Raw genomic sequence first — 19,257 nt, 5'->3', positions numbered from 1 at the left:
TACCATCTCACCATCGTGTTCACGAAGGATTCTGTCTCTTAATAATTCCATTCTCTCTGTTTACGTAGATCTCTCTTACGAATCATTTCTTTAAAAAAGAGATCACTCTCGTCGCGAAAGAGAAAAAAACGTTATGCACAAAAAAGAACAAACAAAAGATCTCGCAACGTTATTCCTTTATTTATTTGAAAAAAAAAAAAAAAAGAAAAAAAAAGACAACAAAATCGGCTAATATATTTTTTTAACTATTATACTAAAATATTTTTATTTATTTATTTATTGTTATTATTATTATTATTATTATTATTATTGTAAATTGAATTTGGAATAAAACGCGTGAATGAATGCGTACAAAGGTAGATTTCGCGTTTTATAATTCGCACGAATTATTATATTCAGATATAATTTGACATTGTTTCATTTTTGCTATTATTATCTTCTTGTAAGGAAACCAAAAAAAAAAAAAAAAGAAGAAACAAAAAAACCAAGAAAAGTTCCAACGATTTGCTTCGTTTGAAAGCTTGCGAATCGAATCGAATCGAATATATATCTGTGTATAATAACGCGACTACCTGTTGAGATATAAAGAGACATTGTTAAACCGAGCGAAGATGTCCTGAAAAGTTGTGTCTGAAAAATATTTATAAATATTATATATACACATATATATATATATGTTCTTTGTTATATCGCGTTAATTGTATAGTTGTTATATCAATCTGGCACTACTTTTATCACGCTAAACCAAAAATTATATATCAAAAAAAAAAAAAAAAGGAACGTTTATATATTAGAGAGCCAAATGACAGTGAGAACGAAAGAAATAAAGAAGACACTTTATAGTGTCTACATTTTTTTTGGTGGATTTCATTTTAATGAACAAATAACTTCTCTTCTCTTTTTCGTCATGAAAACGTCACGCGTGCGTTTAAATATTAACAACAACAACAACAACAATAATATTAGAGGAATAGCGATGTGATCGAATAATATACGAAATACATAAACTTTCACTTTGAGATTACATTACGTATCACATAAAAACTATCTATATTGTTAGTCACTATGCAAATGGTAAAAGAAAAATAAAATAGGAAAATATGCAAAATCTTAGGGATTGTGTGAACTGTAGAGAATAAATTTATATTATTATAATAATATCTGCTTAAGAGAGAGAAAGAAAGAGAAAGAGAGAGAGAGAGAGAGAGAGAGAGAGAGAGGATATCTTCGTTCGTTCCCAACATCCAAGAACTTAATATGCGAAGATCGAAAAATTAACAAACAGAAAAGAAAAAGAATAATAATAATAAAAAAAATAAATAAAATAAAATAAAATAAAATAAAATACAAATGATTTCAATCGCTCGATCGCAAGCTGATATAAATACAAAATGTATTCCTATAAATCTCGTAAATATTTATAAGAATTGTTTTATGATACTTAACGCGTACGAATATGTAGTTAAGAAACGTTTCTCCTTCGTGTGTCTTTGTAGCTGATTATAATTATAGAAAAGAAAAAAGAAGAAAAGATTTGAAAAAAAAAGATGAAGAGAGAGAGAGAGAATAATAACACTTCGTTGTCCCGAAAGAAATTCGTTTGTTCTTGTCTCTTGAACGAACGGATCCATTTGATTATATTATTATTATTATTATTATTATTATTATTATTATTATTATTATTATTATCTCACACTCTCGGCTTATTTTGTGATCAGATCTTTTCTCGCTTTTTGTAAATCTCTTTTACGAGCGCGTCCTGGTCTCGATTCTAGCTGGGGGTGTGATACCGAAGAGAATCAGGAAAGATGGTGTATAAGGGTGACCCGAAAGTCCTTAAATGGATTCTACTGATCAATTGATTTTTTCTGTTTTTTTTTCTTTATATTAATCTAACATTCTAATCGATTTGTGAAATCATTTAGGAACTTTTGGCTTACCTAAAGACATTTTTCCCATATCCTGTACTTATCGTTTTCCCAATATTTCTTTAGAGCTTGATTGATTGATTGATTGACTGACCGAAGTTAATAATCGTTATTAAAATCAAGAAGAAATAAATAAGAGAAACGGAAAAAGAAGAAGAAGAAGAAGAAGAAGAAGAAGAAGAAGAAGAAGATGATGATGAAGAAGAAGATAAAAAAGAAGAATTTAAACGTAAAACGTATGCTGCCATATGCAAAAAAAAAAAAAAAATAAAGATCAAACACATATATAATCGACAATTGTTTTGTTACATACGCAAACAACACAGCACACATACACACGTATACACGCACACACACACATCCACACAAAGTCTACTTAACATGCGACTTTAAAAATTATCTTCTGTGATTTTAAAGCTTCAAATGGAAGTTTAATTATAGTCGGCAGTGATAAATATGTCTGTTATCAGAAGATAATAAATAATCTAATTTAATTAGGCACACATTTGTGCTTGCCGATCTGAAGTGATAATATTATAATCGATTCTTAGTCATTAATATTTAAATTATGCTTTGTTAATATATGAAAAATAATTAGATTATCATGGACACTCGATGTGAAATAATTTCGTTTAAAAATACAAACAAGTACAACATATATGTATGTATACATGTATATATATATAATTGGCTTATTCAATGTCCATTTTCAAATACTAAGATTTCTTCCATCCAAATGGGACTCACATACTCGTTTCGAAAATAATCGAGTTTTTAACGGGCAACGAAGAAGAAGGGTACAACAATGCACGAAACTTTTTCGTTGTATGTATAATTCTGATATTTATTGTCAATCACTGATCGATCTCCTGCGAGACGCGTGTTTTTTTTCTTCTGCGGTAATTAAGAAAAGAATATATATTTAATAATAGTTCAGCTTATATCGGCGCAAATAAGAAAGAGAGAGAGAGAGGGAGAGAGAGAGAGAGAGAGAAATGGTCGTGAAAAAGTAATAGAGAGAAGAAAAAAATAAGAAAGAAAAAAAACTCAAATGTTAGGATTATAATATAATGTACTTAAGATTAAAAAATAAATGAATAAAAATAAAACTAATACACATGAACACACACATGCAAAATATAGAAGAAGAGATGTGATGTGAATATAATAGACAACGTAACGTACATACATACATACATACATATATATATATACATAATGTCATACCAAAGATAAAACATACATAAAATTGTAGCTCTTACATATCCCCGTTAATTACTTAAATACTTATATAAGAACATCTTATAATAATAGGCAATATATCGACGAATTTCATTCCTAACAATAAGAGGGATTAATAATCGAAATTTTCTTCATTGAATACGATTTATGAATGTGTAAAACATTTTTATGTATATATATATATATATATATATATACGCCAGCCAGATTGATCATCTTTCTTTTTTTAAAAACAATATACATGCATAAATACACATATACATATATTCGTGCATATATGTGTAATCCTTGTGGGGGGAAGAAACTGGAGAAAAATTCATATTTTTGTGTAAAATCAACATTTGGACATTTCTTTGATGGAAGATATTGGCCAGGACGTGTGCTATTTATTATCAATTTAATTATTATTATTATTACGTTCATTGATTTTTTTCTAAATCATACTATTTAGATGTAAATCATTCATTAACGCAATATCAACGATCAATAATGATCTTTGAAAAAATAAATGCAAGTCGTTTTATTGAAATTATTCGAAAGAAAGGTATCTGAAGTAAGTAAATATGTATGTCATAGACATCTTCGTTGATTCACATATTCAATATTTATATTTAGATAGAGTTATTTTTTTCTTTTTCTTTTTTTTATAATAACACATACAACGTTATTAAAAATAATAAATTATATATATGTGACCATTAAAGTATGATATTTAAAAATTGAAATTGAATGTTAAGTAGAAGAAAAATATTCTTCGATTTTGTTTCAATACCTGCCTATATTTACAATGACCATTCGTACTGTATATTGTAATAATTATTTAAAAAGAAAACCTACCCCTCATATTATTTTAACTCTTTGCATATAAGGGGCCATAGCCTTCGCTTGGACGAACCAGTAACTCGAAACTAACGAATTTTCCACATATTTGCTCAATTTCTTAAGATATTTGTTAAAAATTAAGCTCTGTAGTGTTGTTTTATGTGGTATTTTATAAAGCAAAATGGCAAATATCACCACATTACTATATCTGCTTTGGTATCCTTCGTTGAGAGCAAACCTTGCAATCCTAACAGGAGTTAGGATTAACGCAACGTGTTAACGTAACACGTAGCTTATCATTCAATTGGATTCCATCAAAACTATAGGTAATGTAAAGAAGCTCGGATTCTCATATCTGGTAAAGCAATACACCCATCATTTTTGTATTCTTTTAAATATACTTAGCAACTTTTACCCCGTATTTGTTCTTTATTTCTCTTCTTTCTTTCAATAAGGAAAATTACATTGACTACAATTTAAATAAAAATATGCCTAGAAAGATTTGTACTAAAAAGTTGAACTCTCGCCATTACCCCTACTACACTACTTGCGACAATTTGCTAGAAATTAGAATTATTATCTACTCGTGACTCTCGTTATTAGCATTTATAAAATATCCCTTTGATATTGTACATATATATATATATTTGGAGTGAATAATAAAATGAATCATTCCAAATCTTTTATTGTAAAATCCGTCATAAAATTGTTAAATAGACGGTAATATATGTTATCATTTATTCGTAAAATCAGAACTTTGAACATTGTTAGCATGTTTGGTTCACTTCTAATTACTGTGTTTAATGGCAGCCCTAATGTAACTAAACAATTTCATGTTAGGATATAACTTATAGAACGGAAAAGCTATCGAACACAAGAATAAAAAATCATCTTTATGCATAAAAAGTTAAATGGAAGACATGATTATTGCAATGTAAATTTGTATCGCGTTATGTTACACGGATATAGTTATATAATGAAAGCAATGAAAAATAGGTAAGTGTAAATATTTTGTTAATTTGATAAGTCAAATAAACGATTAATTGCTTGGAAATCCAGTAATTATAGGAACCGAACAAGCTAACTTATGTTGTTTTTCCAATAAAAAGATTACAATATTAGAATAATAGAAGATCAGAAACAGGCAAAATCGATTTAAATTTGAGATTGATTGTTACTTATAAATATTCTTCATATATATGGTCATATGAGTTATTTTAGTATAACGCAAATTTGGAAAAATGCGAAAAAACAAATTGATAAAAATAATCTAAAGAATGCGATAGTTTCTGTACTGTAAATATTATTGGAAATTGACATATTGATTTATTCGTAAAATTATCATTTCTTTTCTGACTTTGTTTATCCTACATTATCAGCACGTGCTGCTTCTTATTATGCATTAAAACCAGGAAATGAAAGAATTTTTCAATGAGAAACATCAAAGACAATCCTTTGCAGATTCATCTTCTCCATAGGCTTCGGGCAAGGCAGTGGCTTGACCACATACTATATCAGAGATATTCAAAGTTTTGACTGGATTTCCAAAAGATTTAGCGCACACGTTCAAATCTCCACTAACTTCATTTTTTCCTGAAGGTTGTTGCCAACAAGATGGCATTTTAATCATGGATATATTGTCACCAGCAGTGCTGCTATTAGTAAAAGACGATACGGATGTTGCCGTTGAAGTTGATAATAAATTTCGTGTCTTATTAAGATCTACAAAATTTTCCTAAAAAAAGATAGAACAACAAATATAGATAAAAAATCAAACAATATTGGACGTTGCTTCGCACGTGTGTTTAAATAAAACAAAGAATATACCTTCTCTGCGTTATAATCCATATTAATCGAATCAGGAATAATTGGATTTTGTGGCGTATTACCTGCTTGACTAGACTGTGCCAAAGCTATTAATGCTTTTTGACTTTCCCTTGCATCCACTAAGAATATACTTTCCTTAACATCTTTTGAATTATATACGTCCATTCTAAAACCAACCAACAAACAAACAAATAAATAAACAAACGAAAATGTATTATTATTAATATCAGAGTAATTTTTAAACGAATATACTAGACATATTTCAATATACTAACTTATCATATATAACTGCGTGGAGACCAAGTTTTTTAAGGTGACGAATAGTATCTATATCATTATTATCATCGCCCCAACAGAAAATAATTAAACCAGCGTCTTTTACTAATTTGACTTGAGAAGGATCTCTAAGAATATCCTCGGTATGCACATTAATTCCTAAAATATCAGATGCCAATGCGTGTCTTATAGCCATTGGTATTGTTTGGCATCTGGGATCGTGATACGTTGGATACTTTGTAGTTACACCTTGAGTTAAAAATACTACTGGATATTTATTTTGTTTCAAACGTATCATAGCACAAATATCAGGGTTGAAGGAGGAAAAGACTATTTTCCTATCGCCTCCATATTCCAAAACAACTTTCAATATTATATCCAAATACATATTAAGATCGAATGGATGATTGAGCTCGAATGTACCATCCTATTGAAAATGACATATATGTTATTACTGTAGTAATACAAAATTATTTGGTTTATAAATATATCGAACCTTCAACTGCATAGTCCATTTAATTTCAATATTGAATCCAACATGTGACTCTAACTCGAGAAGTACACTTTGAAGGGTAGGAAATGGTTGATGGTCTTCTAGATCTTCATCAAAAAATCGAGCAATTTTTTCTCTACCTTCAGCCACGTGGTAAACCTATAAAAAATATATATATATATATATATATATATTCGATATATAGATAGATATTCGTTGAGAAAACAATGTAATTTGATAGTAAGCTCTTGAAAGTGCTATTCTTTATTATTGAATTCGTGAGCCGAGCATCAAATGATTTGCAAAAAGATATTTGTTTGAAAGCATCATAACATACCCCTTGTAAGGTGGTAACATTGGTAACATGCTATGGTAAAAGTGGCTGTATTCCTATGAATGATTTTTATAAATATCATTTATATTTTAATGCACATTAAGAGGGGTGAAACTGGTGAATGGGTGATTATTCAAAAGCGATCGACTTAACGAAGTAACTCTATGAGCAATTGATTTTCCTAATGTTGTCGCCTTGACAATGAAAAAGATACTTTTATTTTACTCTTTTAATGATTCCTATATAATAAAACTTTAAATATATTTCTTTGTTTATATTGACGACAGTAATTGATCTATATTAAAGAAGATGACGTATAAATTTGAAAGGGGGGAAAAAAGTTCAAAATTGCCAAAATTCATTGTTTAATGATAATCATCATATAAGCATGCATCGAGTTATTAAGACATTTGATCAATTCATTTTTGGCAATAAGCCAAGTTGCAAAAGCGACATGAAAGCTCACCAGTTGGTTTACCCCCTGCTCACTTTTATCAACGAAATACAGCACCTTACCCAATGAGTCGCCCGGGTAATAAAAGTCCTGTTGAATATTAAAAATAGACAAACACGAACGGACATATCATATTAATGAATTTATAAATATGATAACTTATCAACTTATGGTTTTATATAACGCGCGCTTCTCTGGATTGACTGTTTGTTTTAAAAAATAATAATAGAAAGAAAGAAAGAAAGAAAGAAAGAAAGAAAGAAAGAAAGAAAGAAAGAAAGAAAAAAGAATAAATGCACATCGAAAGCAAAAAAATAAAAAGCATTAAAATTAAGCCGTATTCTGTAAATAGATGCTATATGAAAGTTAATGACGACGACTACGACGACGACGACGACGACATTTTATGTAATATTAGTTGAGTGTTATTCGGACTGAATAGTCTGAAATAATAATACAAAGACGAATATATATTCCATATATTATGTTCCATTGATTATTTCAATGTCTTTTTTTTAATAGACATTTCATATTTGATTTATCTCTTGATGATATTTAAGTATAGATCATGAAATATATAACGACAAATTATTTCGTTATAACTGATAACGAACGACCTCCTACATTTTGAAGTATTATCTAATTATAATGAATGATAATATAAATGATATATAATGGAAATACCTTTAATAGATGAAGTTGTTCCAAAGTTAGTTCCTTCACTGGTATCTCTAGTGTGTCCATTGCTTCTATCTGTTTTTTACGTTTTAATGAAATTGATACATAAAAATCGTGGTATACAACTGGCACAAGATCTTTCGATAATTGAACATCAAATTCAACCATATCAGCACCGTGATGTGATGCTGTTTTTAAAGATGCTAATGTGTTTTCCCTTACGTTGGCACAACTGTCACCAAAAAAAGAAAATGTTTTTTTAAATACATTCATATCATATCTTTTGACAAACGTAATTATTGTATTAATACAAGTTGTATTATTCTTAAAATTATCAATCAACTTACTTTTTTGTTTCATATTTAAAAGAAGTGCCGAGTCCTCTATGGCCAACATCCAAACCGGACCATCTTTGTTCCCAATGCTTTGTATATGAAACACTCATATCCCATGGATAATTTGGGATTGGTTTTATTACTAAATATTCAATTGTTAATTGTCCTACAATGTAAATGTATTAAAATATTAATTAATTATATAGTTATTGAATTAATTTAATGAAATGATGAAATAAATTCTTTACCAATTGGTCTATGTCTTGTACTAGTAATCGGCACTGTCAGCATTCCTACACTAGATTGCAGTGTACTAGGCAAGATGTAACTGAATCCAATATGATTGGGTGGCTCACCAGGGAAACTCCTCGAACTGTATACGTAGTAGTCTACTAAATATGCCTGAAACAATATTCTATTTGATATATTTAACATAAAGGCGAGTGGGGGGGTGGGGGGTGGGGGGAACGCGCGGTTATTGGTCACAAATCCCTATTATAACATTAAGCTTATTTTAATATTAAGAAATGACAGTGATCAAGGAGATTTGATTAACTTACTATTATGCATTTACCTGTTTACTGCATTAAGCAAATACATTGATATACTTTCAATTAAACGTTCTAATAACAACTAATATTGAAGATATCGATCCTTGATCACGCACAAGGTGTAGGAATTAAATTATATTTTTCTTCATAAATATTTGTGTTTGATATATTTAGTTTATATAATGGTAGAGCTATTTAATTGGATTGATTAATTATTGAGTCGTGCACGTAGAAGAAAATCTCAAGACATAATTTATTTCCTACATAATCTAGCAATGAACCAAAACAATAATTGCCGACTGCTGTACACTGCCTGGTGACGGAGGAAATTTCGCAATACCTGCCTATCACATTCATAGTTGAATTTAGAAAGAAAATATCTGCAAAATTTGTAATTCCGATTGAGAAGATATGGACAGCTTAGTTTGACATTGCCTGCGCAACAGCATCGCGGCGTACGGTACATTAGAGTTGGTCAGAGCTAGAAAATATTAGTAATACATCTAATATAGGATATAGAGGAGTAATGGGAATCTCACCATTTTCGACGCACACAGATGTTTATGAAATATGATAGCATTGACATCGGCAAAGCTTTTAAGGATTGGCTTTTAAGGATTGGCTTTTAAGGATTGACGACTTTTTTCTAGGATAACTATGACTAACGTAAATCCGTAACGTAATAACGTAAAGTATTACCAAATTGTTTTATATTAATTAATAACTCTATTGCATAGAATTATAAAAAGAAATCATTGTAATTTGATAAAGAAGATTTACGAAAGACAATAGTCAAAGGATGGGAACGGATAGGTTAAACGACAATCAACACCATCATATCTCTGTGTGATGTCGTGTAACAATCATGAAGAAGTCTTGCTTTGTATAAGCAGAAGGATGTCTTCTGTCCATGATCACACCATGCGTTCTCGTTGGCAGATTCCAAGGAGGGTAATAACTGCTGAACAAGTTTAATTATCTTTTATCAAATAATATTTAATATATCACTATAGAAGATGTTGCCAGCCTACTGGTGGTTTACTGAAATTTTGGTCAATACTTATTCTTTAAATGTGTCTTTATCTAGATTATTTATGACTATTTGTGAATCACCATCGATCTGCTGCTATTAATTACTCTTACTCGATATATACATAGCTAATAAGTATAATTATGTATATTAATTTAAATCAAACGAACAAAATATATTGTTTAAGCAATAAATACCAGCCAATGGTTTATCACGTATTTATGCATCTATTGTTCTTCCATTTGAAAACTCAGTATTACAACTTACCACAGTTTCGGGATAACGAACTGCAACATTGAAGATAATAAAATCGTCTTCTACGTAAGCTCGACCAAATTGTTCCTGATATTTAAAGCGAATCTCTTCATCATTCATTACCTTTAATAAAGGATAATCCAAACAGTTATTATTGAATTTTGATATTTCATTATTGAAAAATAGAATAATATATACTTACAGCAATTTCTGTAATACTAAAAGCAGATTGATCAATGTCTTGAGTATCCATAGAAAGGCTGTCATCAATACATTCATTTCCAAACTGTTGTAATTCTAAAGAGTGCTGTCTAATTAAATTTACTGGAGTCATCTGCATTATAATAATGAAATTATTTCTTTTTCGACTAAATCTTATTTTATTTGACTTGACTTGACTTGACTTGATTTGATCTTATATGATTAGTTCAATGATAAATCCAAAATAAAATATAACAACTATACCTTAATGTGTACTACTTTATTTTGCAATCGCTGTTTCCATAATTTAATTGGATTATAAAAAAGTTTAAATTGTATCACAGTCTCATCCGTAAGCCAACCACGTTCAATTTTACAATAACCGTTGTAACAACCAAATATTTCTGAATTTGGCAATACGTTATCAACAAAGTTACTAGGCACTGGAAAACAACAAAATAATAAGTGTAAAAAGAAATCATACAAATATTGAATATATTTAATATTTTATAAACACATACGATTTTTCTTAATCTGACGAGGTATCATATGAGTTTCCCATTTGCGTATAATGAGAGTCTTGGCAGAATTTTTAGTACCATTGGATTGGCAAATAACAGCAATAAAATATCGATAGTCTATATCAGCATCAACGGGTAATGTAATCTTTTGAGAAAACATTTGTCCACTGAAATATTAATATTCTTACAAATAATCTTCAAATTATAATTAGAAATAATCCAATGTAAATAACGCATAAGGCATGCATGTAGGCATGCACGTTACAACATGCTTTTAAAAAGATATATAACAATATTTCACTATCACTTACTTATTTATTTCATTATAAACACCATCTCCTGCTTCTGCGCATGCATCAGCATCATAAAGTTCACATTTGTTTTTACCATCGGGAACATTTTGAGCCTTATATTCTTGAAACATTTGGATTGCCTGATTAGGATTCCATGAACCTAATTCAGGTAAATTTCCCACAACGTACAAGCATTCGTTTTTTTCCAAATCCGACACCTAAAGACATCATGATTTTATTTAGTAATATAATGTATATTTATAAAGCATTTATAAAGCATTTATAAAGCATTTATTAAATATATATATATATATATATATATATATATATATATAACATAATAATAAAATAAGAAAAATTTGCAATCACCTGTACTCTAAATACCCAGTCTCTCTTGGAACCCCTCATGTTGAATAAAATACTGTCAGATATTACGTGAATGGAAGTACCTTTGGATGCTGCCTCTAATAGTTAGACTTCCTGACCTTTGTTCTATATAAACCACATTCGCTGCACATTACTATTTTTATCTTCTTCTCAACATACTATTATTAACGTACTAAGCTTCCATTTATAATTTCATCTTTTTTCTAATTTTATCCCATATCTAGTAATACTATTGTCGAAAAAATCTCAACTAACCTTATTATATTAAAACAATACAGATAACAATATGATGTGAGTAAACAACCAATGATTCAGATCATTTACTTACATGGAACACGTGACGTATATAAAATATCCTACATAACATATTGCAGACGATGCAGAATTTGATATAGACGTATTAAATGAAAATAAATGTTACTTAAAGTAATAGAAAAATTGCACCGCAAAATTGAATGAGTATAATCAAATCAATTCGATTTATAGGAAATTGCGGATAAAATTGAGACGAAAAAATAAAATGGGTACAAAGTCCATGATAAGAGAAATGTGAAAACAATATGTTGCTTAAGAAAAATATGTATTTTTTTTTTTATATGTTATTTACCTCCGTAATAACCAAGAAATTTTCGATTGAATAATATTATTTGAACGTGTTTGGTTTAAAATAACTCGTGTTATTTAACAAAGTCCCAAAGTAGGCACCACATATTTTTTATCGAATATAACATAACTAAATATTTCCTGAACAACAAAGCGATACTGCTTTCGCTACACACAAATGTTTTTCACAGAAGAGATGGTCATAACTTAAACATAATTTAGCAACATGGCGTATATCCGGACAACAGCGCCACTCGGTATTCAAAGCCTACACTAATTTTGTAACAAGTAGGCGAGCATTTCAAATATTGTTCAAATATTATACGAATACTACGAATATTATTATTACTATTGTTAGCTTAGATAGATTATTTATCAATTCTACGATTAATTCTATTATTACATTTATTATTATTTTTTTCTTCTTCAATTCTTATTCTTTTTTTTTGCAGAAACTCATTTAGTTATTTAACATACTTATATATTACTAAATTGTCGAATAATGCTAGATCTTTATTTTTTTAATGTAAGGCCTTATGATAATATAATCTTAATTGACCTCACGTTTGTTTCTCGATTAGACCCCATTCTGAATTATATTATAACGTCTGTTATGTGATGTTACTTAAGGATTAATCATCATTTTTGGTAAAGAATTTGATCTCTCGTTATTCAAATATATAACATACATATAAATACTATTTATCAAATATTATTTTTGTATTTATAAGAATTTGTACTTTCACTTCTTTCTTTTTTTTTTTTTTTAAATGAATTTCTGAATTAAATTAATTAAATTAAATCTAATACATTAAGGAAATGGTCAAAGTTACACTAATATATAATTAGTAGAAATTTATGAGTTTATTAATAAAAAAAAGTAAAAAAAATAAGGGTTATATTTACATTAGGATTATATTACAATATATCATTATATTGTTACTTCGATTTAGATTTCTCTGTTCTAATAACCGTTGACATTCCATCAATAAATCTTGTTGTAAATAATACATTGGCATTATTGAACATACCATCTTTCAAAGATACAACAATAAACTGTGAATGTTTAAAATGTCTCTTCAACATTTTACCTATATTTTCTGTATGAGAAAGATCTAAAGCTGCATCTACTTCATCTAAAATGTAAAGCGGTGCTGGTTTGAATAAAAGCATTGCTAATATTAAAGACAAAGCGACTAAGGATCTTTGACCACCAGACAACTCTCCCAACGATTCTTTCCAAACTCCAGAAAATCCAATTCTTATTTCTAATCCATCTGTAATTGTTTGATTTTCTGGAGGTACAAGCTTAGCATTACTTCCTGGCAACAAACTACTGAATATTGATCCAAAGTCTTTGTTTACCTAGAAAATAAATGTAATAATAATAATAATAATAATAATAATAATAATAATAATAATAATAATATATGAAAAATAGGAGTGCTAAGAAAAAAAGTACAAAAAAGTACAAAAAAACAAGTAAATATGATTATTGTAATATATATTGATTGATCTTATTATCAATCTTACTTGTAGCCAAGCTTTCTGAAGCGCCTCCTTTTTCTTTTTATCTAAATATTGGATTGTTTCAAGTATTTTTTTCTTGTCATTTTCAACTATTTTCTTCTTTTTCATCATGTCGTTATACTGTTCCTCTTCTTTATCCAAAAGATTAATTGCTCGCGTGTTGACATTACGTTTCAACTGTTTGCACTCTGTCCGTAATTGCTGTAATTTTTTATCTGTTTCTTCTGGGTGGTTAACTTTAAAATCATACATGCCACCTAGAAGAATATAATATATAAATATATTGTCTCTGTCTCTGATATTAATAAAGGATTATTTTTAACCTAGACATCATTGAAATTTGCAATACCTGGTTTTTCAAAATATTGCTTATCTTCTTCTATCCATGGATATTGTTTCTTTAAATCTTTAAGCTTATGTGCGCATTTTGAAGAAACGCCTATACATGAAGCTATTTGATGATTTAATGTTTTTATTTCCAATTCATCTTCTCCTTTTTGTTTGGTGATATTTTCTTTTTTTGTTTTTAACTTTTGCATCTCCTCGTTTTGTTTATTTATAATTTGCTTTCGTTCTTTAACTCGATCTTTTGAGCTTTTTACCTTGACATTAATTTCCTCGAGTTCTTTTGCAAAAGTATTTCCGATTTCATTGAGCTGAATTAATTTGTCTTCGATCTTAATTAATTGTTGTTTCTCCGTTTGGATAATTCCTCTTAACTCTTTTATTTCTAACTCGAGCGTTTGGAATTCTTTTTCACGTTTTTGCCACTCGGCACGACTTTTTTCAGCTTTCTTTTTTAAGCTCGTTAATAGATTCTCAGCTTCTTTCAATTGATTTTCGCGAATATTTACAACATCTTTCAATTGACATTCCAATTCTTTAGTCTTTATTAAATTATCTTTTTCTAAATTTCTAGCTGCATCTATACGTTCCATCAGATTGTCAATATTTGTCTTCAATAATTCTACCTACAGAAAGATGAAAGAACAATTATTTCATCATCTAGTTAATCATCCCTAATCTAAAGAAATATCTAATCCTATTTAATGTACCTCCTCCTTAGTTTTGTGATGCAGCGTTTGTTGTAATCGTTGTTGTATCATATTGATTTCATATTTTATTAAATCGTATTTATCTTTTAACAAGACATATTGTTCTCTTGCTTTTTCATTAGTTATTAGATCTTCATCGATCTTTAACAAATCTTGCTGTTTTTGTTTCAATAGATCTTTCATTTTATTATATTCTTCTATTTTAAGAAGAACAGATTCCGTTTTAGATGCTGCACCACCAGACAACGCACCGACAGGATCAAATATATCACCTTCCAGGGTTACACATTTTTTCATAATCTTTTTATGAAAAGCTATCTTTTCTGCAGTCTCCATATCTTTACATATAAAAATCTGACCAAATATCCAAGTCATCGCGGGTCTAATTTCTTCGGAAAAATCAATAAGCGACAAAGCTGGTTGAACTTTATCGGCGCCAACTAATTTTTCCGCTAATTCGATTATATGCCTATCCATAGTTCTTCCTTCTATTTTGTTAAGCGGAATAATCGTGATGCGTTGTTGCAACTGACCACGTTCCAATAATTTCATACCGTTATCTTCAGTATCGACTATTACATTGTACAGCTAAATAACAGTAACAATAAGTAATATTAATAACATTTTAGAAGTAAGTTTTTATTGATATCAAGTTTACAACAATATACCTTTGCTCCTGCAGCTAAGTCCAAAGCATACGCAGCATTTTTATTTTTAATCTTCAATGACGTACAGACCAGTCCCTTAACGGAATCCTCTTTAAAATTGAGATCTGGCTTTTTATAATAAAACCTAAGTCTAGGATATTGCTGTTCTAATAGATCTATTTTATCTTGCAAACATCTTATTTCATTATTAAACGTATGCTTATGAGCTTGGAGCTCTTCCAAACGATCTTTGTAATTAATCCGTGCTAATTGATCTTCCAAGTTCTTTAATATTTCTTCTTTCTTCTCGAGAACATTACTATCTTTTCTATATTCATCTTTCGTATTGCGCATATCTTTTAATTTAGTATTCAATTGAGTTTTAGCATGATCCAGATTCATTTGCAATTGCTGGAGCTCTGTTTGCGCTTGAGTCACATACTGTTTGGCATTTATCAACTGTTGCTCCAACGTTGCATTTTCACCATTCTCCGTTTGCAATAATCCTGAACTAATCTTTTGATAGTTTTCTTGGGCAGCCATTAAAGCTACAGAATCCTTTTCATCATTTTCTTTCAATTCCTTAAACAAACTTCCTACCTTTTCAAATTCTTTTTCTTTAACGAGCAATGTTTCCTCTTCATCGTTAATGTTTGCTTTCAATTCTTCTGCCGTCTTTTCTGTAGCTTTAATATCTTCTTTATTGCCATTGAATTTGGCTGTTATTTTAAATTGCTCTTTCTCCACGTCTTTTAATTCGTCCTCTAATTTTCCTAATTGTTCACTAAATTCCTAAATAAGAAAAAAAGAAAGAAAGAAAGAAAGAAAGAAATAAAGCAAAATGTCTAGATTGATATATATAAGCGTGTATACATGAAAATATCAAAATATCAACAGACTTTTACTACTACAGATTTACTAACCGCGTTTTTGATCTTATACATTTCGTTCAATTTCATATCAATTTCTTCTATCTCCTTGTTCCCAATATTAATTCTTGTCATTTTTTCATTTATTTGATTTTTGGTAAGCTGCGTTTGCTCTTCTGCCTCATTATAACTTTTTGTAGTTTTAATGTACTCCCAAGCAATATTTAATCTGTTATAATGTTCTAATTCTCGTTGGACTCTTTGATATTCCATGTAATAAGACCTTTCCTCTTTAAGTTTATTCAACTTTGGTGCTATTTCTTGTTCCAGAACCTATGATGAAATAATACATTTTTTGCAAATTAATATATTTGAAAATAAAACCCGAAAATAGATTTAATAATTTCAGAGGGGCTTTTTAGCATACATACATTATTGATTTCTTTCAATTTATTTTCTTTTTTTTCAATAGTCTTAAGCGACATTTGTTTTTTAGTTTCATACATGCGTGTTCCTGATGCCTCCTCAATCATAGATAAAATTTCGAATGGTTTCATATTCAACACTTTGGTAATTCTGCCTTGCATTATTAAGAAATGAGGATTATTTACATTTAATTGTACAGAACAAAACAAATCTTGAACTCTTTTATTAGGCACGCTTAATCCATTAATCAAATATTTATTTTTCCCTCCGATAATAATTTGTCGTGTTATAACAAGTTCTTTGTGATGCTCATATCCGATAGGCGATGACTCACGATCACGATTATCGAATATTATTGTAACAGTAGCTTTCTGTATACCCGCTTGACCAGACTTGTATACTAGATCTTGTAAAGATGTAGCACGTACCTGTTGAATTATTATAATGTTATAATATAGAAACTATAATAAAACATTATTCAAAACTTTAAGAATAACAAAATTACATTTTTTTCCTTTTGTCATAATAGGAAAACCTCTAACATAATTAATTGATAATAATTGATAATAAATCCTTACCTGACTGAGATTTGTAATACCCAAAACAAAGCATATAGCGTCTAAAATATTTGATTTGCCGCTTCCATTAAATCCTGTGACAGCGTTGAATTCCTTGTCAAAGTTATTTATCTCTATTCTTTTACCGTAAGATTTAAAACCTTCTAATACCATAGATTTAATATACATTTTCAGATATAATTATTTATTATTTAAGTTAGAAAAATTGATTACATGAAAGAAAACAGTTTAAACCGTTAGCACAGTTTTAACAGTGTCTTAGATCTTATATTACCTAGATAGAAACTGAATAAACGCCTGCCATATTGATAAAATGGCGGCGCTAGTTTGTATACATATTCGGTCGGTGTATCTCGGTGCTAAACTGACATTTCTTAATTGTGTGTATTGTTTTACAGAATTATATTACTTTATATATGTTTTCGTTATTCTAGAGAAAAATAATTTTCGATTTTGTTTCAATGCCAAATTTACTATCTAGATTTTAAATGTAATACAAATTTTGCTTTGAAAATTAAAATTGATCTTTTAAAAAGGATACGATTGGTGCGCGATTAGAGCGCTACAAGTAAACACGACAGTAGCGTATTAATATTGTTCTCTTTTGACCACCCTCTTTGGACACTCTTAGGACGACACTCTTTGAAAGATGTGAATTCGACTGTGATTAGAAATGAATAGTGAATAATGATTATAGGTTAAAAAGAAAAACAAATATTTCTACAAACATTTCAAACGTCCTTTACGCATAATGGCTAGAATTGCAATAGAAAAATATTTACAAAAATGTAAATCCAATCATTTGGTATACATGTATGAATAATCTAGTTTTTTAAGTGATTAGTAATCATTTAAATAATACTTTTTTTTCTTTTATATTTTTATCATATAGTTTTACGAGAGGGAAATGTTCTTAGAGCATTTAGATCAAATGTTTATCGACAAGAAATGTCAACGCAAGCTTCCACTATTATTAGGCAAGAAGAAACAAATGGTATGTTTATTTATCTATTTCTTATTTATATTGCGTGCATCATTTTGTCTATTTATTCATTAAAATGAATTTCATTTTGTAGACGAAACTAAATTCACCATTAATCCTCTGAAACATCCAGACTTTTTTCAAGTACACAATATTTTTACTGTCAAAGATTTATTTGACGCAATGGTACACTATGGTCACAAGGAAGGTACTTTACATAATAATATGCGTCCTTTTATATTTGGATCTAGATTAGGGCACTTGATAATAGATTTAAACCAAACGGCTGAACTCTTACGACAAGCATTGAATTTTGCTGCTCATATCGCATTTCAAGGTGGATTAATTTTATTTATTTCGAAAAATCCTGCAAGTACTTACATTGTAGAAAAAACAGCTAAGGAGTGTCAAGAATATGCGCATACTAGAAACTGGAAAACTGGAACATTTACTAATTCTGTTAGAATGTTTAAATTGGAAACTAGATTACCCGATCTCTGTATATTTATTCACACTCTTGACAATGTAGTCGCACCGCATCCTGCAATCATTCAAGCAGCAAAAATGTGTATACCTACAATTGGTATTGTTGATACAAATTGTAATCCTAATCTTATAACGTACCCAATTCCTGGTAACGATGACACACCCAGTGCTATTGAACTTTATTGTAAACTTTTATCCGCGGCAATACTGCGTGGTAAAAATGCTAGGAAAACTATTTTACAAAAGTCATCGAATAGCAAAGAATCTATCGAATAGCAATTGTTAATGTTTCATATGTAAAAATGTAAAATACAATTCTCTCTTCAATATATCATCTCTCATTTATTGCACGATTTTTTTTTTTTTTTTTTTTTTTTTTTTTTTTTTTTTACGAAGATGTAATCTTTTGATTATTACCAGCCACATTATACGAGTTAAAGAAAAAATGGATGCA

The 19,257-nt window shown here is 29.1% G+C and overlaps 3 protein-coding genes across 8 annotated transcripts; 1 reads left to right on the top strand and 2 right to left on the bottom strand.

Annotated features, from left to right (window-relative positions):
- Nucleotides 1-190: 190 nt before the first annotated feature.
- Nucleotides 191-12,416, bottom strand: LOC107073155 (glycerophosphocholine phosphodiesterase GPCPD1). 3 transcript variants are annotated; one of them, XM_015333654.2, is made up of 15 exons: nt 12,235-12,416; nt 11,610-11,750; nt 11,259-11,458; nt 10,948-11,114; nt 10,691-10,869; nt 10,428-10,559; nt 10,238-10,348; nt 8,638-8,791; nt 8,402-8,555; nt 8,061-8,286; nt 7,389-7,466; nt 6,592-6,747; nt 6,095-6,522; nt 5,820-5,985; nt 191-5,727 (listed from the first exon to the last, which is right to left on the bottom strand). In XM_015333654.2, exons 2-15 carry the CDS (start codon nt 11,646-11,648, stop codon nt 5,434-5,436), a joined length of 2,484 nt encoding a protein of 827 aa, XP_015189140.1. In that variant the 5' UTR covers nt 11,649-11,750; nt 12,235-12,416; the 3' UTR covers nt 191-5,433. The 3 variants fall into 3 exon arrangements, with proteins under 3 accessions (XP_015189140.1, XP_015189138.1, XP_015189141.1); XM_015333652.2 differs by having other exon boundaries at nt 11,610-11,732; XM_015333655.2 differs by lacking the exon at nt 7,389-7,466 and having other exon boundaries at nt 11,610-11,732; nt 12,235-12,415.
- On the bottom strand, nt 12,235-17,628 carry SMC2 (structural maintenance of chromosomes 2). The gene is made up of 8 exons (XM_015333651.2): nt 17,336-17,628; nt 16,763-17,185; nt 16,386-16,664; nt 15,484-16,254; nt 14,816-15,403; nt 14,110-14,731; nt 13,764-14,017; nt 12,235-13,595 (listed from the first exon to the last, which is right to left on the bottom strand). Exons 1-8 carry the CDS (start codon nt 17,501-17,503, stop codon nt 13,170-13,172), a joined length of 3,531 nt encoding a protein of 1,176 aa, XP_015189137.1. The 5' UTR covers nt 17,504-17,628; the 3' UTR covers nt 12,235-13,169.
- mRpS2 (mitochondrial ribosomal protein S2) lies at nt 15,318-19,132 on the top strand. 4 transcript variants are annotated; one of them, XM_015333663.2, is made up of 3 exons: nt 15,318-15,446; nt 18,228-18,329; nt 18,412-19,132. In XM_015333663.2, the coding sequence occupies exons 2-3, from the start codon at nt 18,284-18,286 to the stop codon at nt 19,077-19,079; spliced, it is 714 nt and encodes a 237-aa protein (XP_015189149.1). In that variant the 5' UTR covers nt 15,318-15,446; nt 18,228-18,283; the 3' UTR covers nt 19,080-19,132. The 4 variants fall into 4 exon arrangements, with proteins under 4 accessions (XP_015189149.1, XP_015189146.1, XP_015189148.1 ...); XM_015333660.2 differs by lacking the exon at nt 15,318-15,446 and adding an exon at nt 17,940-18,123; XM_015333662.2 differs by lacking the exon at nt 15,318-15,446 and adding an exon at nt 17,978-18,140.
- Nucleotides 19,133-19,257: the final 125 nt, after the last annotated feature.

Source organism: Polistes dominula, unplaced genomic scaffold (assembly GCF_049000335.1).
Source record: "Polistes dominula isolate Pdom_NZ unplaced genomic scaffold, Pdom_raw_medaka contig_18, whole genome shotgun sequence".
NCBI classification, from domain to species: Eukaryota; Metazoa; Arthropoda; class Insecta; order Hymenoptera; family Vespidae; genus Polistes; species Polistes dominula.
This window is presented reverse-complemented; position numbering and strand designations above follow the sequence as displayed.